The sequence below is a fragment of the Heptranchias perlo genome, chromosome 37 (genome assembly GCF_035084215.1).
Source record: "Heptranchias perlo isolate sHepPer1 chromosome 37, sHepPer1.hap1, whole genome shotgun sequence".
Classification (NCBI taxonomy): domain Eukaryota; kingdom Metazoa; phylum Chordata; class Chondrichthyes; order Hexanchiformes; family Hexanchidae; genus Heptranchias; species Heptranchias perlo.
Window position 1 is genome coordinate 3426923 of NC_090361.1, and position 24759 is coordinate 3451681.

General features: G+C 44.5%; 1 protein-coding gene across 1 annotated transcript; it reads right to left on the minus strand.

The window, feature by feature from the left end:
• Positions 1–1226: 1226 nt before the first annotated feature.
• dcaf15 (DDB1 and CUL4 associated factor 15) lies at positions 1227–23601 on the minus strand. Its single transcript, XM_067972980.1, has 13 exons — positions 23501–23601; positions 19481–19578; positions 17597–17741; positions 16565–16671; positions 15708–15844; positions 15444–15611; positions 13283–14110; positions 10393–10484; positions 8027–8155; positions 5606–5688; positions 3188–3292; positions 2979–3094; positions 1227–2086 (listed from the first exon to the last, which is right to left on the minus strand). Exons 1-13 carry the CDS (start codon positions 23573–23575, stop codon positions 2031–2033), a joined length of 2139 nt encoding a protein of 712 aa, XP_067829081.1. The 5' UTR covers positions 23576–23601; the 3' UTR covers positions 1227–2030.
• Positions 23602–24759: the final 1158 nt, after the last annotated feature.

Sequence of the window (24759 nt, forward strand, 5' to 3'; positions counted from 1 at the left end):
TGTCACTGGGGGTGGCTGGGTTTCCTACTGACAGTTCCAGTTAATGCTGCAGTCAAATAACTCCACTGCTAGGGCAGTCCTAGATAGACAAGCAGCAAGGTTACCAGCGATCCACTCTGGCAACCTGTGTAGTTTCTGTTGAATTCTATCAGTAACCGGCACACACTTGGTGTGGGTGTGGGAGTCACTAACCAAGTCTCTACCAACCTGCACCTAAACTCTCTTGACCTAGTTAAGTGGGATGTGTGCTGCCCTTATTGAGCAAACAAAACCTACAGGCAGCTGTAGTTTCTCAGTAGCCCAGGTTTGGAGACTCAAACATGCTCTTGGGCTCCACTCACGTCTGACACCCAGCTGCCAGAAAAAAAAAAGAAATTTTTATCTTGTGCGGTCGGTCTTGCTTTCAGACTTCCACCGTGCACAGAGCTCCCCAGACATCACAAAACCTGCTTAGGTTAAAATCCAGTGTCAGGAAATTTATAAATATACTTGCGGCCAGCGTTTAGTTCATACAGTAGCTCATTCAAGTGGCCGTTTGCTAAACAGTCAGGTTCATCCAAATGAAATGGGTCAAACTTGAGCAACAGAGAGTCACAGAAGTGTGAATGAGTCTTGAGATTCTTGGTTGGGGGCTTATCTCCCCAGACACTATTCCAGAAATGTTAAAATTCAACCACAATCACAGAAATTTTTAGGGTTTCTTTAAGTTTCTCGAGAAAAGAGAAGGTTGAGGGGTGACCTAACAGAGCTCTTCAAGATTATGAAAGGGTTTGATAGGGTAGACATAGAGAAGACGTTTCCACTTGTGGGGGAGACCAAAATTAGGGGTATGAAGATAGACGCTAATAAATCCAATAGGGAATTCAGGAGAAACTTCTTTACCCAGAGAGTGGCTAGAATGTGGAACTCGCTCCCACATGGAGTGGTTGAGGCGAATAGAATAGATGCATTTAAGGGGAAGCTCGATAAGTGCATGAGGGAGAAAGGAATAGAAGGGTATGCTGATAGGGTTAGATGGAATGGGGAGGGAGGGGGCTCATGTGGAGCATAATGCCGGTACAAATGAGTTGGGCTGAATGGCCTGTTTCTGTGCTGTAAATTCTATGTAACACCAAACGTTAGCACATGGTTCTTTCAGTCAGGCTGCCCCGTGGGCCATTCTTCGCAGATGAGCCAGTGTTGAAGTTTCCTGTTATACCTCCAACAGACCATGATTCACACCAAGCTTCTCTGTATATTTTATTGAAATTCACAAAGAGGAACACATTCATACTCAGCAATAGCTTAACATGGAATACAGTTACATCAGTCACTACCTGCGATTCTGTAACCAGCAAACCTGTCCAACCCAAGAATTCTGTAGGGGGCCGTTATGGTGGACGAGAACGGTCAGCTCGCTACGCAGAGTCTACCTAGCATCCATGTCCAGTGACCAATACTGTTCTTGGGTCAGAAAGAAATAAACTGGGAGGATTCAAGGAAGGAATGTAACCAGCTCTTTGCACTTTCAAACTAGATCCTAAATAGTGTTAAAAATACATAAACTACTTAAAAAAAGAGATGAACACTCTTCAGCTAAGTGGCCTGGAGTCGCCCAAAGACATTGACATAACACAAACCAAACAAAGTCCTAAATTAGTTGCTGAGGTAATGCAGCCGCCAAAGACACATTAAACTTCAGTGAGGGGGTGGGGGGGTTGGGGGAAATACCAGTACTTGCGAGATATGTACCACCCCTCAGAGAAAAACAAACATATTCGATATCCTGCACACGCTTGGAAGGTTTTAACTTTTACAAAGTTCTTTTTAAAACCTCCAAGGGCCTGGCTTTATTTTAGGCCTGAGAAGGAATGATTGAAAAAAACTGAATGAAGAAGAGGTAGCTTCTTAAAAAATAAAAACTTTTTAAATCATCAATGCTATTGCAGCTCACTTTGTTCTCGACACCCAGGCTCTTCTCTTTCATTGTTCCCTTTAAAAACTGTTGGTAAAATGAACGAAGGCGAGAGGGGAGGGGTGGGGGGTCATCGCTACAGAACAATCCACATGCTGCGTCCACTGTCCGCCAGACGCTTCAGAGAACGACCTAGACAAAAGCCAACATTCACATTAAATGACCACGTTGCTATCTTGTTCTTTGCAGTTCTGGGGCCTGGATTGCAATACAGCTCCAAGGAAAGCATCGGCCTGTCAATCAAATCTGAAAAAACGAGGCCAGACACGTGCACATCAGCAGCCAGTGAGAGTGAAAAGCAACATGAACAGAGCGGCCATGTGATTAATAATAGCTGCTGAAATGGTTTAAAAGGCTCACTGACATGTTAACGGGTCACGCGATTATCTGTTCCACTGGACTTTGGAGATGTAACGCATCGCATCACTGCACAAGCCCGCCACACAGACTCACAGGTAGAGTGGGGCTACACAAACTGTAAAATTGGGTTGCTCACCATTGTTGAGGGCCACAAACTGAAGCAACCTTATCGGGTGGGGTGGGGGGCGGGTGTGTGTGTCGGGGTGGGGGGGGGGCACGCTGAGGAACATTGCAATAGACTGCAGCACAGAGTGACAGGACATGGGTCTGCATCCCAGATTCCCCACACAGGGCTCCCGATTTTAATGAGGCCACTATCGGCAGTTGCAAGTGAAGACTGGGCACTTCCCCAAAGGGAGAGCAAAATGAAAACCATTTGCCCAGTGGGTCTATTTTAATGGGGCTCCTTCATTGCTAATAGCACTCCCTCAACCTTCATCGGCTGGAGGACCAGAAAGAGAGTGAGAAACAGCACTGAATCCCAGCTCGGTCAACAACCCGACAGTCAGGAAAGCCACGAACGGAGACACTTGGAGCTGCTGTATGGCACTGGGGAAGGGAAGGCAGGCTGCAAATAGCCCCAGGTTCGACCATGCACACCACTGTACTGTAATAAGTTTACACGCGATTTCGGGCCGCTCTCACCCTCGGGACTAAAGCACACCTTTATGCAGGGCTTCATTTGTCATTCTGTTGACGTTGCGAAAGGTACTTTCGGGAACCAGCCATCTCATTGCTACATCGACACAGCTTTTACGGAAGGTGCTCCAAACACTGCCACTGTGTAAAAGGGTTGGAAAGAGAAGGGAACGTTAGCCTAAATTTCCATTCCTCGTGCAAGATGGTATTAGGACAATGCATCATTTAATTTACCTGGTTTGCCCCTGCACAGCAGTTAAGTCTCCAACTCCAACAGTTGCAAAGATGCCAGTGTTTAGGTTCCACGCGCCTTTCAAACAAGTATGATACGTCTTGGGTCTGAAAAATCAGTAATAGAATTTGATAGTATTTCACAGCTACACACACAGGATTGGTTATTGGGAGAAGCATACACTCAGATAACCAAATAGTCAGTAGGACACAATAGTTCTTGTGCTGGTAAGGGTGGGGGGACACACTGCCAGAGGGCGGCAGTTCGCCAGAGTTGAATATTTCAGATTCGAGATTCTGGAATGTGCTGCCTGAAAGGACGGTGGAGGCAGATTCAATCGTGGCTTTCAAAAGGGAGTTGGATAAATACTTAAAGGGAAAAAAATTGCAGGGTTATGGGGAAAGAGCAGTCAAATGGGACTAACTGGATTGCTCTTACAAACAGCCGGCCATGGACTCGATGGGCCAAATGGTCTCCTTCTGTGCTGTAACCATCTATGATTCTATGACTTTAAAAAAAATTGCAGCACCTCCATTTATTCTTGTTCACAGGAATACCAGCAACTTTGTGCAGAAGGTGGGATTTTCACATCCAGACTAAACGTGCAGCCTCCCTATCTCTGTAACCTCCTTCAGCCCTACAACCCCCCGAGATCTCTGCGCTCCACCAATTCTGGCCTCTTGCATAGCGCCGATTTTCATCGCTCCACCATTGGCGGCTGTGCCTTCAGCTGCCTAGACCCTAAAGCTCTGGAATTCCTTCTCTAAACGTCTCCGCCTCGCTCTTTCTCTCTCCTTTAAACCTACCTCTTTGACCAAGCTTTTGGTCACCTGTCCTAATATCTCCTTACGTGGCTCGGTGTCAAATTTTGTTTGATTACGCTCCTGTGAAGGGCCTTGGGATGTTTTACTACGTTAAAGGCGCTATATAAATGCAAGTTGTTGTTACTCCATGTTAACAGCATACTGGTATCCTCAATAAGTGAAGCCAGTCTATTGTGGACAGAGTGAACCATTTATAATGTGTTCTTATGGTAAACATGTCTAAACTTGAACCATTCCCAATGCCACAGCTCCCTAAAATTTCAACCCCAAAGGTTTCCCTGTCTCAGTTTGTCTTGTATTGGACCGATGTAGGCAGCACACAGCGACTGTGAGTGAGCAACAGCAGATGTACACACACACACAGTCTTGATATCATAGAAACATAGAAAATAGGAGCAAGAGTAGGCCATTCGGCCCTGCTCCGCCATTCAAAATGGCTGATCGTCTAACTCAGTACCCTGTTCCCGCTTTTTCCCCATATCCCTTGATCCCTTTAGCATTAAGAAATATATCTATCTCCTTCTTGAATACATCTAATGACTTGGCCACCACTGCCTTCTGTGGTAGAGAATTCCATAGGTTCACCACCCTCTGAGTGAAGACAGTCACTCCTTATAGTTTCATTTCAGGTCCAAAGAGGAAGACATAAGGCTCTGTAGAAGTACTGGCCACCGCTCCTCCTGAGCTGTGAAGCAGTCATCCTGCGCACTTTTCCTCCTTGTTGCATCCTCACTGTGGTTAAAATCGGGACACACCATCCGGTCTCATCTTTTTAAAGAGTTTGTAACTTTCATGTTTATTTCTCAATAAAACTAAAATATCATGCAACCACCCTGATAGCCACTCCCCTGACACAAACTGTATAATTCAAGAGGGAGAAACACACACAGAAACACGAGCTCCAGGTTCACGTTTACATCGATCCACAACTCCACTTATACACATGAGGGAATGGCCGATACACAAGACAGGGACATGAAGTGTTTTAAACCCTGGATACACTAAAAAGGACTCTCAGCGAGAGGGGAACATTTGTGCTCATCAAGTTGAAGGATTGTCGTGCCGGGGAAGGGAACAATTCCCCAACTCAAGCATCCAGTGACAGTGTCAAGGATTCTTAGGCCAAGTGCAACACAGGCAGCCGTAGAACAAAGCGGTTTCAATTCACTCCCAATAATGTGCCTCAAGTCCAAATTCCGAAGAGCAGCCCCTACAGAACCTGTGCAACGTTCCCATTTCAGACCACAGCCAGCCTTGTGGTTGCTCCGAGTCTGAATGTCAAGTTAACGTCAATCGATATCAAAACGAGGTCAGTTTTATGCTGCAGGCAAGGGCCTCCATGAACTGGGCCGAGACTCCCCAAACTCATTTCACATCGCACCCCTAAAGGCCACAGAGTGAGGAAATTTACGTCTCATCTGTCTGGGCTGAGTCCAGATCCTAGAGGTGAAAGGTCAGTGTGCGAACCCAACCCTGAATGGAACAAACTTCAGGTTTCATATGAAAGTAAAATGTAAGGCAAGTGCAACTTCAGATCCATCAGCTCAACAGTTTCATAACTGAACCACACATGTTTTGACGTAACTTTTCCCTTACCTTATTTGTCCTTCTTCATCTGAAGGGTATGCTAAGAGCAGCAGTCCTATGTTAATGATGACATGGTTGGTTATGGGACAAACCTTGAAATAAAAACAGATCACTATTGTACGAGTGTTAATAACAGTCCCAAAAGCCAAGGAAGCAAGAATTAACTGCACTGAAAGTACAATCTATAACAAGTTGGTTTCTGCCCACGATTCTCCACACACTAAGAACTTAAGAAATAGGAGCAGGAGTAGGTCATACAGCCCCTCGAACCTGCTCCGTCATTCAATAAGATCTTGGCTGATCTTCAACAGCACCACAGAAGACTCTTGAGGCAGACAGTATAAAGGTGCCCAAAGGACAATTAGATGTGTTTATATAGAGAGAGAGGAGGGATTGAGGGATATGTTAAGAGGGTGATGATGATCTGTAGAAAACAGCTGGGCTTGTTAGGCCTCAAGATCTTTGTTTATTCCTAAAAATTCTTGCATTCTTTTATTGAGCTCCTGATGTCCACAGGGATATATCAGCAGAAACCGGCCACTCCCTCCCCCAATCCAGGGGAAAGCTGGAGGCCCAGTCACTCTAAACCACACTACCTTTATGGGTAGTTTGAAAGTGGGACTGGCAGTGACAGCAGGTCCCCTGCCCGGTCACAAATGGTGTGTGGTGCGGGGAAGACATTGCTGTTTAAAACAAAATAGATGAAACACCCTCAGTTAATCGTTCCAACAGTCAACAGATTTGAACTGGGTTTTTGGTTGTACATGGTGCACGTCACTTCACAACTGAGGACAGCCTTAAAGAACTCGTTATTGCAGCCACCAAATGTGAAACGAGTACAACAATCGCCGTATTACACACGTTCACACACACGCACACTTTCAGTAATATCAATGTCCCGTGATGCTGCACATGGGCAATCAAGAATAAGTGTAGTCAGTCTTCAGGTGAAGCAGGGTTAGAGGTCAGGGAGATAACTGGACCAGGGCGCACAGGTGTAATTCAGTCCCTACTTTGAAGTCGTACATTCTGCCCCTATATATTTTTTTCCATTATAAATTCCTATGTCCACATTTATAATGAAAACTGCCTATGTAAACTTGTCACACTGTGATTACAGCCTCCCCCCAGTGGTGACACTTGTATTTATATACTGCCTTTCACAAACTCAGAACATGCCAAAACACCTCGCAGCCAATGAATTTTTTGTGAAATGTGGTCTCTCTTATTACGTAGGCAAATGCAGCACTGTGACCAGTTCATCTATTTAGGAGGCGTTTGGTTGAGAGATAAATGTTGGCCAGGACACTGGGAGAAACTCCCCATCTCTTCTGGGGATGTTTTACACCCACCTGAACAGGTAAACGGGGCCACAGGTTAACGCCTCATCAGAAGATGGCACTTCCGACAATGCAGCACTTCCTCAACACCTCACTGAAGTGTCAGTCTGGATTAGATGCTCTAGTCTTGGAGTGGGGCTAGAACCCACGACCTTCTGACCCAGATGCAAGAGTGCTACCAACTGAGCCAAGCTGGCAGCGGTGAAACAGAAAACAAATCAGTGCACTTTGCAAAACAAGAGTGATGAATCCTTCACTGCAGCATACTAAGTCGAGCATTTTGATTGTATAAGTATTGCCCCCTTCCAAACACCAGTCCCTGGTGATGGGATGTGCTGCTCCCTGGGTGCTGACCATGTCACTCTGTAATTGGACTGCACACTTGCTGGCAATCAGAGTCACTGCATCCCAACGTTCCCTTCCCTTGGGGGGCAGTGCCTGTCCTGCACTGAGTATCGGACTGGTTTAGTCCTGGAAATAATTAGAACTTCAGCTTTAGTCTCGTCTCTGGACCCGAGTTCAAGTCTCATTATATATACAGCCTCCTGGAAAAATGTAGTCAAAGTTTTTGGAACCAAATTTTGGACATATTTTAGTTTTAGTCTTGGAAAAGATTTTAGTCAAATGTTTAATTTTTGCTCTCATGTTTTCAGGAAATTTTCTACCAAAATATATGTTGCAAAAAAATGTCCCATTTGTAGTTTCACTTCTCACGGAAATCTTGAGAAATAATAAACGGGGACTTGAACAAAAACTTTGTTTCAATTTCCAACATCTGTTCAAAAAATTGTGGCTACTGACCACATATAATCCAAGGGATAATTTTAATCTCATCTATCCATCTCGAATTTATCGTACTTCCGATCTATAGTCTCCAGAAGAAATCAGTTCTAATTTACTTTACTGACAATAATCTTAATCAGCTTCTATTGTCCTCCTCACTTTGGTCAACTAATGCGATACAGAGCGAGTGCCACCATGACTGGGCCAATGTAAGGACTTGCCATATGAAGAATCACAGTGTGAAGTCACATCCTGTCACCCACACCACTGCCTGAAATACTCCTTTGTTCAGTCTAAATCCACTTACCTCTAGGATTACAATATCATAGTCACTGAAGGAACAGTAGCGTTTTGACCAGGACGCATCGTTCCTTATAACCTCATTAATGACGTATTCGAAGTCGAGTGTCAGCTGTTCCACGGTGAGGTACTTGCCCTGGAAATTGACAAAATGCAGGAGATGAATTACAGTGGGACACAGAAAAACCAGACACAAAGAGGTTACATATCTCAAGTTAAATGATGTGTCCTATTAGACGTTTTCTCATGGAAATGTAAAACAGTGAAAGGGTTTCAACAGCCTTTAAACCCATCCTCTCAATCTACCGCAGCCTTGATTGTGCAGTTGTTAAGGACAACATGTATCACAGCACATACCAGAAGGTCCCAGTATGGAGTCCCACTGTGTACTGAGTTAGCCGATCTAAGATGGGGCAGTAAATGCACTCCTACAATTGGCATCAATGCTGCCCATGGGCCAGGGAGAGGAGAAAGCAGCCAGAGTTCGGAATCCAGTGACCCTCTGCTGCAAAGTGCATGTCAGGACAGGACTTGGCTATGATTCTCTTCACTGCCTGTCGACGTTCACTGATAGACTCACACAAGAACAATGGCTGTGGGCTGAGGTACGGGGAGGCTGCCACACAACAGCGTCCCACTTGGGACAGAGAAATGGGAGAAATTTTTTTAAAAATCTACCCCAATAATGGGAGAAGCAATGACAGCAGCGGTACATCGTGTCACCTGTATGTAGAGTTTTGGGAATTTCATGAATGAAACCTAATCGAGAACTGTATTGAGAGAAAACAAACCAGATTCCAGCGGTGCCCTTAGAACCAATTTGTAATCAGCACATCAAAGTAAATATTTTTTAGAATTCCATATATTCCCACATAATTCTCATCATTCTATTTACTCACCTAATGTGCAATACAAACTTTGCCCTTAAGTTATCAGTTCACCCTGGTCGGTTATAAATTTTAACCCACAGATTTTGTTTTTCCAATTTTCTTCCCCCCCCTTTCGAAGGTGCTGGCTTACAGTTCCAAGGGGATCGGCAGCTCTCTGGCACTCTTGGCACCAACTGGCCCATTCTTCATGCAAAAGCCATACAGGTTATTTGACCATGTAGCGCATCGCAGCCAAGCCCGATTCGGTTTCCACCCAAAGCCCAAACATGCGCGCTCCGAAGGGGAAAATTAAAAAAGCAAGACTTGCATTTATATAGTATCTTTCACAATCCCAGGACATCCCAAAGCGCTTTGCAGCCAATGAAGTACTTTTGGAGCGTAGTCACTGTTGTAATGTAGGAAATGCGGCAGCCAATTTGCGCACAGCAAGGTCCCACAAACAGCAATGTGATGATGACCAGATAATCTGTTTTAGTGATGTTGGTTGAGGAATAAATATTGGCCCAGGACACCGGGGAGAACTCCCCTGCTCTTCTTCGAAATAGTGCTCGAGAGGGCAGATGGGGCCTCAGTTTAACGTCTGATCTGAAAGACGGCACCTCTGACAGTGCAGCACTCCCTCAGTAATGCACTGGGAGTGTCAGCCTAGATTTTGTACTCAAGTCTCTGGAGCGGGTCTCTAACCCTGACCTTCTGACTCAGAATGGGAGCTGTAGAGCTCAGTGCCTTACCCCAAGGACCACTGAGGCTTCCCAATCAGCTCCGTGAATCCTATATATACATATTCTATACCACAATACGGTTACTTACACAATCCTTTATGATTCTTAATTACTGCAAACTACACACAATCTGCACATCATTATAAGAATGAACAGGTTTCCCCGCTAAATGTTACACTCCCGGGATTCCAGTGTAATATTGTACCACTGACCTTGCATATTTACCAGTTCTCATCACAAACCCAACTCATCCCAATATGCGGCCAGCTATTTTTCCACAAAGAGAGGAAAATAACCCAGAGCTCTAACACTTATGAGCCAGAAATAGCCAGTAACCAGGGGGTCGAGTTGCTAGAGCTCTGTATCTTACAATGCAATGTCGTTGCTGGGCATATTTAGAGTGTTGGTACTTGAGAGCTTTAAAAAAAAGAAATGCACCGAAGCCAAAACACCTTCAGTGTCCTGCAATACTTCAAGTCCAATTATTCCCACCAGCACCACTGACAGAGCTGTAACTACCAGTACTTTACAATAGGGGTCAAGAAACTGTCTCCAGACGTAACTCAAATGTGAAAGAATGAAATCTATAACACTGTACAGCTGGTCTCTTCACAGTTCAATATTCCACACCCCAACCGTACAATCAAAGTGACAACATGGCAGGTTGCTACACATTACAGTCAGTGAATCCACGTGGCTGTCAGGGTGCCCTGGTAGCTGGTTTTCACCATTCTGAGTGGGAAACGATGCACTGTGGTTACCTGATACGAAGCACTTTCTTTAAAAGGTTTCAGATTCCTTCCCCTCAAGTCAGTCACTACAAAAGGCAGCGAGATCTTATCATCATCATATCCTGTTAGAAACAAGATCGGTTTTAGTCTCCCATCAGCAAGCTCCTCTCTTAGCCAACAGTTATAAGATTAAACAAATCCTTTGAGATCTTCAGTCATACTATGAGGTAAACTATTTTTTTAAAAAAAGGAGCTATGCTTCCAAAACTCAATCCTTAGGTTTAACACTACAATTCTACCACTATTGAGTACACAATAATGCGAATGAACAAAGTTGTGTCTGAGGCGCTACTTGGAAGCTGAGCCAACACTGGCTGGGCAGGGCACCCAATCCCACGCCTCTGCTGCACCACCAGGGGAGTGAGTGCATTTTCAGCACCTGACCCCGGGAGCAACACAGAGACCAATGGGATGGGTCATTTGAGAATGTGGTGCCCACCCAGTTTGGTGTTAAAGTGTTAATCTATCTGTAGATAATGGACAGCAGGCCTGCATGAAGTTTACCCCTTCATTGATTTACAAAGTAGAACTCCCTAGCATCGAAGCAGCATCAACATTTTTAAGAATAAACAGGAAATTCAGGCAGAATTATTTCCTACAAAATGTAGCTGAATAAGTTGTCAGGGAAAGTTATCATTAAAACACATGACATTAACGGGATCAGGAAGGGACTATTTGTTTCATTTCTGGAGAAAGATGGGATTTGGGGATGTGGTGGGGAAAGTGGGGTTGAGATCAACCAAAAAAGGGACAGACTTGTTGGGCCAAATGGCCTTTTCATGTTCCAAAAAGTTCCCATGTTCCTCACATAGGAACAAGCAGTCAATACAACTGTTGAAACTGCCAAGACCATTTTTAAAGCAACTGGGGCTCTCTATGGGGGCTCTTATAAAATAACATAAAACTGGAACTCCCAGGGTCCCTCTCAATGATTAACAAATACACATAAACATATGATTAGGTACAGCTCAATAACTTACCGATTGCTTTGATAAACAGTCGGAAATGACATATCAACTTGCAGCAAAGGACCAAGTTCACCCCAAAGCAAACTATACCACTTCACCGTCACAGTAAACTTTTTAACAGGCTTTGTAAAAAGGTTTGAAAAGTGTTACTCTACCCTACTCTTATTGCATTTTCAAGCAGAATGCTGTACCCTAAATAAAACATATTCTCGCTGTATAAAACAATAGTCTTGGAGGTGCAGAGTGCTACATTCTGAATTGCACACATGAATTAACTCCTACTATTCCAATGCTCTCCTGGCCGGCCTCCCATCTTCCACTCTCCATAAACTTGAGCTCATCCGAAACTCTGCTGCCCTTATCCTAACTCGCACCAAGTCCCGTTCACCCATCACCCACTGTGCTCGCTGGCCTACGTTGGTTCCTGGTCTGGCAACGCCCCAATTTTAAAATTCTCATCCTTGTTTTCAAATCCTTCCATGGCCTCACCCCCCTCCCTATCTCCTCCAGCCCTACAACTCTCCAAGATCTCTGCATTCCTCCAATTCTGGCCTCTTGCACATCCCCGATTTCCATCACCCCACCACTGGCCACCACGCCTTCAACTGCCTAGGCCCTAAGTGTTGGAATTCCCTCCCTAAACCTCTCTGCCGCTCTCTCCTCCTTTACGATGCTCCTGAAAACCTACCCCTTTGACCAAGTTTCCTGTCCTAATATCTCCTTATGTGACTCGGTGTCAAATTCTGTTTGCTATTCGCTCCTGTGAAGGGTCTTGGGACGTTTCAAGGAGCTAAATAAATGCAAGTTGTGGTTGTACTTCTGGTTTGAACGAAAAGTTTTGTGCAGGAATTTCCAAAAGGCCAATCCACAGCAGTGTGTTGGCATCCCACTAGCAAGTGTCGGTGCCAAGTGACAAGCCAGTTTCCGAGAGGGACCATCCACGTGCTTCAAAGTCAGAGCTTCAGCCTCAAACTGCACAAGTTTCTCTGCACAATATGCTAATTACAATGAGGCAGGCCACAAAGAGCGAAGGGGCATCCATTCAATCCCCCCCATCTCAGCTTTGGTGGAAAGGAACTCTGAGCAAAGGCCTAAAAGACCTTCCCAAAGCTGGGGGAAGAGAGCGAGAGGGGGAAATCGAACTATCGCATGCAGAATCACGTCACTCTTAGACACCTTCAGCTATTGGATCGAGGCCTGGTTTGGGCAATGGTTGGGGGGGGGGGGGGGAAAGAGAAAGAGGAGTAAAACTGTGGGTGAGATACTGGCCATTAACCTTCAGACCTGGGTTCAAATTCAGCACAGTCCAACAGGATGAATGTCTCTTCTCTTTGTTGGCTGTAAAGGTCCAATGTTAAATAGGTTTAGCCCATCTCAACTGTTTCTGATGGACACAAAACTGTTGTTAACTCAACGTTAAATCGATCTCACGAAAAAACATAACTTGCGCAGTAGGAATGTTCTTTTAATGCTGGTGCTGAATCATAATGCTGGTCAAAGCACATGGAGCTTTGCTCTGCTTCCAACGTGTTATATCTGACCTGGGAGTGATGATGCTGACACTGGGAAGAAGTGTTCCAATCTCCAGCACCTTGATCAGCACTAAATCCAACAGAAGTTCAAAAGAAATAGTAAGAAGAAGAAATCAAACTGCAAATGCTGAAAATCTAAAAATAAAAACAAAGAATTGGAGCAGGATCCCTGCCTACCCTTTATTCTGAGGAATTGTACATGTTGCAGGGGAAGAATTTAGCGAAGGGCCTTCTGATACTGGAAGTCTAAGAGCTGAGCCCAGTGGGACATCATAGGGTTGTTGCAAATTAAGCAAAAACAGCATACTGACAACCAAAATGGAGGTTTAACAGATTTGTTGGCACTGCTGCTTAACTCACCATCATCATCTACAACCATGCCAGAAGGTTCCAGAACATAGTGCAGCTTTATGTAGTTCACGTAACCAGGGTCTGTTTGTGCAGTTTCTTGATGTTGGCTGGCAGTATTGTCCATTGTGCCCGATTCGCTCTGCACCAACCCGTTTGTCACTTCAGACCTCGGTCTAGCAGCAGACAATACTCCGTTGTCCAAAGCAGCTTTCCCCGTTGTACAAGTGCAGCTCAACACAAGCGAGTGTGAACATTTGGGGCTCAAAGCAGAACCACAGCTTTCTGCAACACAACTAGAACACTGCGTCCCTAACTTTGCTTCTGAAGAGGAGGAGGGCGTGAATTCAGAAGCCTCGCTTCTCTGTGTACTGAGGACCTTGGGGCAGTCTTCAATGGGTTTCCCTAGTAGGGCACCTTCCTTTTGTTTGGATACAGCTTCATCTAAACTACATGGCCCTTCAGTGGTGCTTGTGGCAGCTCTTGCTCGTCTGAAAATATCAGCTGCAAATTCCTTGGCTTTGCCTGCTGCAGAGGACTGGTCAGAGAGGGCAGGGTTACACTCCGCCGATACAGCGTGCTTAAAGCTTTTAAGTTCCCAGCTCAACATTTCCTCCGAGCAGCTTTCAGTGCGCGAGCAGCAGCTGTTGGTGGCGGCTTTGTGTAAGATGCAGCCCGACATTCCATGACTGGATAAAGGACGATTCATGCCTTCATGTTGCTGATAACTGGACACAGCACTGTCCATTACTGGTGAAACAAGACTAGGATTCACCTCACTGTGTCGTGGAGGTTCATTATTTTCACTGCTCTTACTGTACAAAATCTGCCCTTTCTCACCTGGAACGCACAAGAGTACAAAAAAAGTTGTTAAACAAATCTGAATGGAAAGAACAGTTGGTTAAGGCAGTGCCTAGCAGTGCCATACAAACGTACAGAGTCAATGTGATATCCTGGACAGTTTCGAAGAGGAATTTTCCAGAGTCTTTTCCCCCTTATTGGCCATAGGCTTTTTGTCTGTTTTTTGCCTCTCCCAGGAGATTACATGGCTGCAGGGCGAGGGGGGGATGGGGGCGGGGGCAGGGAGGAAATGTCTAGTCACGATGTTCCGACCATCATGATGTGTGGGGCAGGCTTGATGGACCAGCTGGTCCTTTCCTGCCCGTCAACTTCGTATCTTCGTAAACTAGAAAGGCCTCTGGCTGAACTTCCCCATCTGTGTCGAGTTAGTTGATGTCGGCTGGAGGTGGCAGTTATAGTGTTACAATTGACTGAAATGACCCTGGGTTAGAGAGGGGGAATCCAGTGACCCCAATGGAAGTACGCATGTGTGGGCATGGAGTGAGGACATGATTGGGCTTGGTTGCAATGCCCAATAAGGAGAGATGGCATTTACACCCGAGTGCTGAGAGTGACCAGGGGGAAGATTTGCAAAGCAGTGATGATCATTATGAGGGAGTCAGAGTACAGTGGAGAGGTGTCAGTACATTGAAAACAAGCAACTGTGGTGCGCATACACAAAATGAAAGAGAGCTTGCATTTTAAAATGCCTTTCACAATCTCAGGACGTCCCAAAGCGCTTTACATCCAATTAAGTACTTCTGAATTGTAGTCGCTGTTGTAATGTAGGAAACACAGCAGCCAATTTGTACACAGCAAGATCCCACAAACAACAATGAGATAATGACCAGATTATTTTTTTTTAATGTTGTTGGTTGAGGGATAAATATCAGCCTGGCCATTGGGGAGAACTCCCCTGCTCTTCTTCGAATAATGCCGTGAGATCTTTTACACCCATTGTAGGGGGAAGATGGGGGCCTTGGTTTAACTTCTCATCGAAAGACGGCACCTCCAAACAGTGCGGCACTCCCTCAGTACTGCACTGGAAGTGTCAGCCTAGATTTGGAGCTCAAGTCTCTGGAGTGGGACTTGAACCTTCTGACTCGGAGGCGAGAGTGCTACCCACTGAGCCACGGCTGACACTTCAATATGCATCCAGATACAGTAGTGGAGGTGAGAACCAACTGGATGCTCCAGTGAAAGGGACGTTGAGGCTATCTCTGTCTGGATTAAATAATTTGGACTGAAAGTCCTCCCTCGCCTGTAATTATCTTGTGAATAACCCACCCACACATACTATCTAGGCTCCCACATATTGACCACTTGGACATACCTGTCGTTACAGATATAGCACATGCTACCAGTGAGTAGCTGGTGTTGAGTAACACCACTCCATCTTTCTTGAGCTGGAAGGCAGGCTGAAAGGTGGGGAAGGGATACACCACCTGGTATTTTGTGTGAAGCATGAAGCCATGCTGTAGACAGTGGGCATTCTGCTCATCTGTAAAAACACACAACAGAAAGTTAGGTCTCTGCAACGTGAAGTATTACAGCTTTAACACACACATACACAATAAAATAAAAACATTTTTCGTACCTGTGCTGAGCAAAGCCATGTCCTTGCAGTCAGGACAGAACGCAAACGGAGGTGTAGCAACAGTTGTAATATAAATATCTCTGTCATTTTCGTCACTCATCACCATGTTTATCAGCAGATCATTCACTGAGCGAATGCTGCATTAAAAAGAAATTGAATTACATTTTCATATAATGAGGGAAAAATGTTATTATTTTTAAAAAATAATAAATATAACTTTTTTTAAAAACTTGGCTGGGGAGGAAGAACAAGAAACCCTTCCCCCCCGCCCCCCCCCTTCAAATAACACTCGTCACAAGCAGAAGCGAGTCACCCACACTCCCTCTAACAGCTGGTCACAGTGAAGGTGGAACAGGTTCTGCGGTACGGGTCATTTGCCTGCACCTGCTGGGAAAAGATAGATGGAGCTAGAAAGGGGAAAAATTAAACAGTAAAAAGGACACCAGAACAAAAAGATCCCACAAATAGCAAATGACGAGTTAATCGGTTTTAGGTGGTGACGTTTAGGGAAGAAATATTGGCCAGGGCACTGGGATAACTCCCTGCTTCAAATAGTGGATGAAGCCTCAGTTTAATTAAAGTCGCATCTGAAAGCGTCTGACAATGGTTTGCACCACACTGAAGGTTCAGCCTAGATTATGTGCTGTAGCCTCTGGAGTGGGGTTTGAACCCACAACCTTTGGACTCAAGAGGCAAGAGTGCTACCCACTGAGCCAAACTGACATTCAGCTTCAAATCTTAGCAATTTCTCCTGTGGCAGAGGAGTGGGTTGAACATTTTCCCAGGAGGATTGAAGCACCAGACTACTTAATTACAATTTCCATTTATAAAGTCAAAGCAAACATTTGAATACTTACTTGAACCCAAACACAATGAGTTTTGAGGGGTCACTGGGCCATTCACACACTGTTAGATACAAGTCGCTGTATACTTCCTGATCTTTGAAAAGATGGACTTGTCGCACCTAAAATTCAACAAAAAAAACAAAGGATTAAAAAAAATCTTCGTTTTTCTTCCACAGCAGAGCAATTCAGAATGCAACCATTCTACTAAAAATTAGTACGTAGTTAAGTACAGCCAGTGTGTGTGTGTGGGTTTGAACTGGAAGTCATTCTCTCCCTTAGGACAACAATCCCATGTCAGTTCCTTGGCCAGGATGGTGCCTAGTCTGCCTAGCACCAGGCCTCTGCTGCTCTCTTATGTGGGAGTTATGAGGTGCACATGAGCAGTCTGGTTGGCTGTGCTCCTCCATAATGCTGGAAATGCAAGGAATCACAGGCAAGAACATAAGAAATAGGAGCAGGAGTAGGACATACGGCCCCTCGAGCCTGCTCCGCCATTCAATCAGATCATGGCTGATCTTCAACCTCAACTCCACTTTCCCGCCCGATCCCCATATCCCTTGATTCCCAGAGAGTCCAAAAATCTATCGATCTCGGCCTTGAATATACTCAATGACTCAGCATCCACAGCCCTCTGGGGTAGAGAATTCCAAATATTCACGACCCTCCTGAATGAAGAAATTCCTCCTCATCTCCGTCCTAAATGGTCCTTATCCCGAGACTATGTCCCCTAGTTCTAGACTCTCCAGCCAGGGGAAACATCCTCTCCGCTTTTACCACGTCAAGCCCTCTTAGAATTTTATATGTTTCAATGAGATCACCTCTCACTCTTCTAAACTCCAGAGAGTATAGGCCCCATTCTACTCAATCTTTCCTCTCTCCCATCCCAGCAAGAGCCCGCTTTCTTTCACTCCTTATAGGAGAGAAGCTAAATCTGATAGAATACAATAACAGGCAGAAAAAAAAATAAGGAGCTGCCCATCCAAGGATTTATTTGAGCTCAAGTGTGGAATTAGGAGTGTTCTCTCTTCACACTTTATTACTCACCTTTTTCAATTTGTCATGAATGTTGAACTTCCACCAATATAGGTAATACACGTAATACGGTAACTCGTCAAACTCCTGCTCTGGCACATCCCTGGTGTAGGACAGCACATACCTGCCGCATTTTGTAAATCCAAGGAATATATGTCTGTGAGGGGTGGGGGGGGCGGGGCGGGGGAGAGAAGGGGAAGTAAAAAGAAATGAAACTACAGGAAGTAAAAATGAAAATAACAGCCTCTGGTTATCCCAGAAGAGGTTTTCAGAACTGCAAAATTCAACAAAATATTCAAATACAGCAGCCTAAATCCACCCATTAAATTCTAGCACTGTAGTTTTTTGGGGGCAGTCTCTAGTTTTTTTCTCCTCCTCTCCTTAAGGCATTGGCTCGTTGTCTTTGGTGCTTTGCCCAGGGGATCACAGGCAAGACCCCACTTACTTGCACTCATTCTTTCTTGTGATCCTTGATGAGTCTCATTGGGTTGTCACTGGGGGAAATCACAGGTGAACCTGATCTTATCCTCATCCAGTGTAAAACTCGTGTACACCTTTCAGCAGCACTCGCTGCAGTGATCAGGAAAGGGAACTCTGGATAATTTTCCTCTCCTGAACCTAGGGGGGAACTGAACCCAACTGCAGCTCCTGTACTGCCGCCCGATGGAGATCAGCTAACTCATGGGAACGGGAGGAGGCCATTCAGCCCCTTGATCCTGTTCCGCCATTCAATGTGATCATGGCTGATCTGTACCTAACTCCATTTACCTGCCTTGGTTCCATATCCCTTAATACCCTTGGCTAGCAAAAAACCAGCGATCTCAGATTTAAAATTATTAATTGAGCATCAACAGCTTTCTGTAGGAGAGAGTTCCACACTTCCACCACCCTTTGTGTGAGGAAGTGTTTCCTAACCTCTCTCCTGAATGGCCTGGCTCTGATTTTAAGATTATGCCCCCTTGTCCTCGCCTCCCTAACTCAGCTCAGACCAGACCCTGAACTGGAACCTTCCTGATCTGCATGGTTCACTTGGTCAGATCACCATGATCTAACTGAATGGCGGAACAGACTCGAGGAACTGAATGACCTACTCCTGTCCATGTGTTATTCATTGGCTAACCTCTCTGAGCCACTAGGAAGCAGCTCAGCTCTGCACTTCAAACAAATATCTTTAAAAAAAACGCATCAAGAGTAGCCGAGTTGAATTAAAGAGACGGGTGTCCTGAGTCAGAATTCAATGGTCCATCCCGGACCCTGAAAATATGCAAAAGACCACAACCAGGTTTCAGTAGTTTAAAGGATTGTACAAGCTATAGAGTACCAGGCTGTTGCTAGTCAACCATGCAGAGTGCTGCTTTGGAGAGCTCAGCAGCAACTTTTTCCCATTAACTGGTAAAATCCAGAGGAAAACTAGAAATGGCAACATTGCATATTATCTTTTTAAAACAGTTCTGCTATTTCAATGGGCCCACTCCGTAAGTGGAAAACATTCAGTTCAGAAGCTTTTATACCATGTAGGTAGAATAAAAATTAATTTGATGTTAAGAGTTAAATACTGGCGAGTTCAGTATGTTAAATACAAGTTATCTCGGCCCATGCATTATGCTGTGGGATTCTAGGGTATAAACACTGCGTTTGTCTGAAACATCCTCTCTCCACTATTTCAGCACTGGCATGAGCCTGTTTAAAATTAAGGGTTAATGCCTCTTTAGAATAGTGCACAGCAGGCTATTGCAGACAAATACACTTGTATCCCACAGAATAACGGCAAGGGCTTGGGGTGCCTAACATTCTCAAGTTAAATCAATGAATAAACCGAACTCTTCTCAATCTTACATGAAAGGTTGGAATAGTTGTCATTGAAATGCTTCTTGACTCAGGAAATGGTTTACGTACCCAGCCAGTAAAAAATCATCATCCACAATGTTTTTCAGAGGGACACAAAGAATGGGAGGCAAATTTTGGAACATTCGGTGTGAGAACTGGCCAGTTATCTACGAGAAAGAAAACGTGACATTAATTTGTAGCCATAAAAAAAAAGAAACACATAACAATGGGTAATCATCTGGACAAAAACTGGGTTGAAATGGTTTGATACCTTACAATGCCCTTCACCTGACCAACTGTGTAATGACAAACAGCGGAAAGAGCTGCTATAATCAGAAATTTGGCTCACCATTCAGCCGAGAGCTGGAGTTGGGGAATAGGATCCTATTATCCACCACTCCTCATTGCAACACCCTCCTGTTCATGAACAAGCATGAGAAAATAGCAAGGCCCCGAAAGATCCCGACAGGCTGGACTAAACAAAGATAACTTTTAAGCTCGGCTTTTAAGTAATGAATTTAATTAGTGGGGGTAAGGGCCCCTGGAGTATTCCTTTAATGTCAAGAGCGATTCCCTGATGCAAAGTTGGTGTCATAATACACAATTCCCGGTTGTAAAACAAGTTCCTTCTTAATTTGCTGCGCCCATTAAAACCTAAATTGAGAATCACTATAAGCCCGTGACAAATTTAGAAGAATATGAGAAGCTAGGAGTGGGCTGCCTCCCAATCCATGAATGTTACGTCAATCATCGACATCTCACTCTGAAATATGTCTAGAAAGGTTTGCTAAATTTTTACCAATTCGTTTATCGAAGAGCTAAAATTCTACACATATTAAAGGCTGAAAACTTAAACTTAGAGAGAATTGGGAGCAGGTTACATACCCAGCCAAAACAGGAATAACTTCCATTTCTACAGCATCTTTCATGATCTCAGGACGTCCCAAAGCATTTTACATCGAGTCTACAATGTAGAAACAGGCCATTCGGCCCAACTTGCCTATATCAGCGTTCATGCTCCACATGAGCCTCCTCCCACCCACTTCATCTAACTCTATCAGAATGACCTTCTATTCCTTTCTCCCTCATGTGCTTATCTAGCTTCCCCTTAAATACATCTATGCTATTTGCCTCAACTACTCCTTGTGGTAGCAAGTTCCATATTCTCACCACTCTTTGGGTAAAGAAGTTTCTCCTGAATTCCCTATTGGATTTATTAGTGACTATCTTATATTTATGACCTCTAGTTTTAAACTCCCCCACAAGTGGAAACATCTTCTCTACGTCTACCCTATCAAACCCTTTACAGCCAATGAAGTACTTTTGAAGTGTAGTCACTGTTGTAATGTAGGAATCGCGGCAGCCAATTTGCGCACAGCAAGATCCCACAAACAGCAATGTGATAGACCAGGTAATCTGTTTTAGTGATGTTGGCTGAAAGATAAATATTGGCCACGACACCAGGGAGAACTCCCCTACTCTTAAAAATAACTCAAAAAGAGGGCGTGCTTGAAGCACAGCACCCCATTCTGCACAGGAGAGAAAGCTAAACTCGGAGCAATTCTCCATTGGGCAACTTCTAGCAGACTAGCTGAGAGTGGCCTGGGAGTAGGGGTGCTCGCTCCATCCTCAGATGTAGGAGGTGCAGCGTGATAGGGGGAGAGGGTACTTGGCCTCACAGAAGCGCCATTTATATTGTGGGATGAATTTCGGCAATGCCAGAACAATTACGCACACATTGTCAGTGCAAAGTTGCATTTGTAATGTTACCAATTCTGGCTGCAGATCTTTCCCAATGTCAGAAGAAGCTTTATACATGTGAGCTAGGAGATTAGCGTACTCCACCCGAGCCAGAATAAAATGGCAGTCGCTGGCAAGGAACTAAACCAACTTACGTTGTGCATCAAAGTGGATTACATACTTCGATTAACCCACATTGCAATTAATTCATTGTATATACTACGACTCACCCCTTTTCCATAGCAGTGGTTTACATGTTGGATTGGTTGGCCACTTTCATACTAGAATTAGCTCATTTGCACATGTTGTAATTAATCTATATTGTACATACTTGAATCCAAGTTGCATAGGAGAACTTTACATATTGCAGTTAGTTGGTATTATGAAGCCACTACATCATACATTTGGATTATATTTGCAGATTTCTCTCTACTCTGCCCAACAATTTGCTGCAGCCCAACCTCAAATAAGCCTCCCCCCGAATGCACTACCATGGCACCCTTTCCATTTTCTACACCGATGCATATCCCAGTGATACTGCCAGTTAGTGCCAAATTAGGGGCAATTTTGTGATAGTAGTTCCACGTCCACTAGGAACTGCACTGAAACTACCCAAGCTCATTTTACACAGCAGCTTTACAGAAGAGACTTTCACTTATTTAAATCCAGGATGAACTGCTGATATCTGACCCACCGCACCATTCAGTTCCCAATAATTGCATTGTTGTAGCACGTTATCACTCAAAGAAAGTCGCACAATGAATCACTTTTTGAAGTGTACAGTGACTGTTGTTATAAAAGGCAAACACGGCAGCCATTCTGCATCAGCAACATCCCACAAACAGCAACAACATGAATAACCAAGTTAAACTAAGTATTGGTAGTACTGGTTAAGGGAGGAATGCTGATCAGGGCATCTTGCTCTTTTTCTTTAACATCCGCCTGAACCAGCAGGGTTCAACGTCTCACGCAAAAGACGGCACCTCCGGCAACGTAGCACTCCATTGGTACTGCAATGGAATGTTAGCCGACCCAAGTCCGGTGACTTGATCCCATAAGTTTTCTGATCCAGGAGTGAGAGTGCTACCAACTGAGCCAAGCTGACAAGGATGTAGCAATTCAGATGAATACTTAAATGTTACTGAACAACAATCTTTACTGGTGTCCTGCCTTTCTTTATGGTTTGAAACAGCTGCTTACAGGCAGAACTTGAATTTCTATAGCGCCTTTCACGTCCCAAAGCGCTTTTCAGCCAATGAAGTACTTTTGAAGTGTAGTCACTGTTGTAGTGCAGTAAATATTTGAGGCAAAATTTCTAGTAGTGACACTTAATTGTCAACTGTCATTTTTCTTTGGCACAATCCCAATTTCACAAAGCTTTATCCTTCTGTGAGCAACATTACATAGAATTTACAACTCAAAAACAGACCATTCGGCCCAACAGTCTATGCCAGTGTTTATCCTCCCTACTTCATCTAACCGTAACCTTCTATTCCTTTCTCCCTCATGTACTTAACTAGCTTCCCCTTAAAGGCATCTATGCTATTCACCTCGACTACTCCTTGTGGTAGCGAGTTCCATACCTTGCAGGAATAACACTCTGCCACTTAACAGGCAATTGGTCTCCCTCTTGATAATTTTGGATGATCAACCATGCCAATGTTGTGGAGAGAGAAGGAAATGGCTGCTCCCTAGACCACACACTATCCCAGATGTCACTACAGGCAAGACTTTAAAAAAAATCACACTGCGCAACATTAAAAATCAATGCTATCACATGAAAATTCCTCTGTCCCTTATTGGGCATGACTCCTTTTAAGATGAAAGGGGGGAAACGCCAATGTTAAACTAGCAGACAAAGGAATTTCATGCAAACACATTAGTAGTCATTGATATTACAGTGTAATTTCAAACCAGACCTCCAGCCCCAGACAGTATCTGAGCCGGTTTAAAACAAACACACATTAAAGAGAATGCTGAAAGCAACCAGCAAGTGTCATAAATAATCTTCCTTTTACAGCATTTTTAAGATTGATATGAAATGAATTGCACCATCCTTTTTAAAATATATATATATGATGTGCTATTATTCCATGGTAACCTTGAGTCATTAACTCATGGTTGCTTTAGGAGATGGGACGTTTATTACATTAACCTGGACTGGTTAATGGAAAGTGTTTGATTTTTTTTTGCAATCTTTAAACATGTTGCTGTGAAAAGGAGGGAATTTAGTGGAGTTACTTGTCCCATCAATCACCGGGAACTTGACCCATGTCCAGGTTACACCTGTGGTTTGGATTTTCACCCTGTTAAATGTACATTTAGTGTTAGACGCCGTCCATTCAGTACCTTCAGCCGGTATAGGCTCCTCAGCACATTGTTTTTCTTCCTCCCAGTCGGGCGCTTATTCCAGCTCGGCGCCATTTTCTCCTCAAACCTCCCTCCTCTGGCGCCGCGCAACCAAACTTGATCGGCCGCTGCTCCCGCCCCCCCACCTCAGGCTCGGGTAAAAACATCGCTCTCCCATTGGTTACTCCGTGTCCCGGCGCGGCTCGTCAATGGTCAGTCCCCCACGTCAATCACGGTCGCTTCCGGGGCTAGCGAGTTAGGTTGAGCCGTCACCCCCCCCCCTCCTCGTTGCTAGGGTAGCGCCCCGTAGAGGGAAGGCAGGGCAACAACAACCGGCCTCCATGAGCCCGATTCGACCTCCAGAAAGTGTGCAAGAGGCACATTTACCAAAGGTGTGGACCAGTCGCCCTACAGGTTCTGGGTTCAAAGCCCATCGTGGCAAGTTGTGAAATTAAATTGACTCTTCATACCCTCAGAGCAACAAAGGATGCATAATGTTCTCCTCATCCCAAGAACAACTGGAAGAAAAATACCAATGGGCCAGATTTTGCTGTAGCAGGGTATCTAACGGCATCTGCCGTTACTTGGATTTGCCCCTGTACCCTTCAGCTCAAAAAATACCCACAAAGTTGCTGAAAGTGCGAGCTGATAAACGACGCAGCGAAGGAAACAGGGCAGCTGGGACCTGAGTGAACAGGGCAACCAACAGGCCATCTCCTTAATGAGATTCAAGGATTGGGAAATAAACAGCGGAAGGACTGAGGAGGGTGAATTCAATGTCAAATCTGGTACAGAAAGAGAAATAGAGAGAAAGAAAGATTGGATTAAGAGAGACGAAAGGAAAAGAAAGAAAAAACATCTCCACATTTAAAACAAAATTTTTAAAATCTCCAAAAAATTCAAAACCTGAAGGCATGAGACTCCACACTTGTAATAGTTCATTTTCAGGACCAGAGAAGTTGATTGGCAGTGATTAACAATTATCACATCGTTAAAAGGGTACTTACACTAATTACTGGCTCTAAATACCTGCGGTGAGTTTAGTTCGTATCTACTGCCCAAATACAGCAACTTCAACAGTGAGATGCTGTTTTCGCGAAGCTAACGGCAGAGCGGTGTAACTCGGACAGCAACTTTTGGATAGTCACATTTAACCGCGCATCTGCTCCTTGCCCGAAGTTGCTGCACCATTTACGCATAAATAGCAACAAGCACCATTAGTCTCATCGTTATTTTGACAGCAAATTCTGGCCCTTTGG

Coding starts and splice junctions, on each gene's coding strand:
- dcaf15 (XM_067972980.1), bottom strand. CDS start 23,575: ATGGCGCCGAGCTGGAATAAGCGCCCGACTGGGAGGAAGAAAAACAAT. Junction 15,845..16,564: donor CTCATTGTGTTTGGGTTCAA/GTAAGTATTCAA, acceptor TTTTTAATGCAG/CATTCGCTCAGTGAATGATC. Junction 14,111..15,443: donor TGCTATATCTGTAACGACAG/GTATGTCCAAGT, acceptor TGTGCGTTCCAG/GTGAGAAAGGGCAGATTTTG.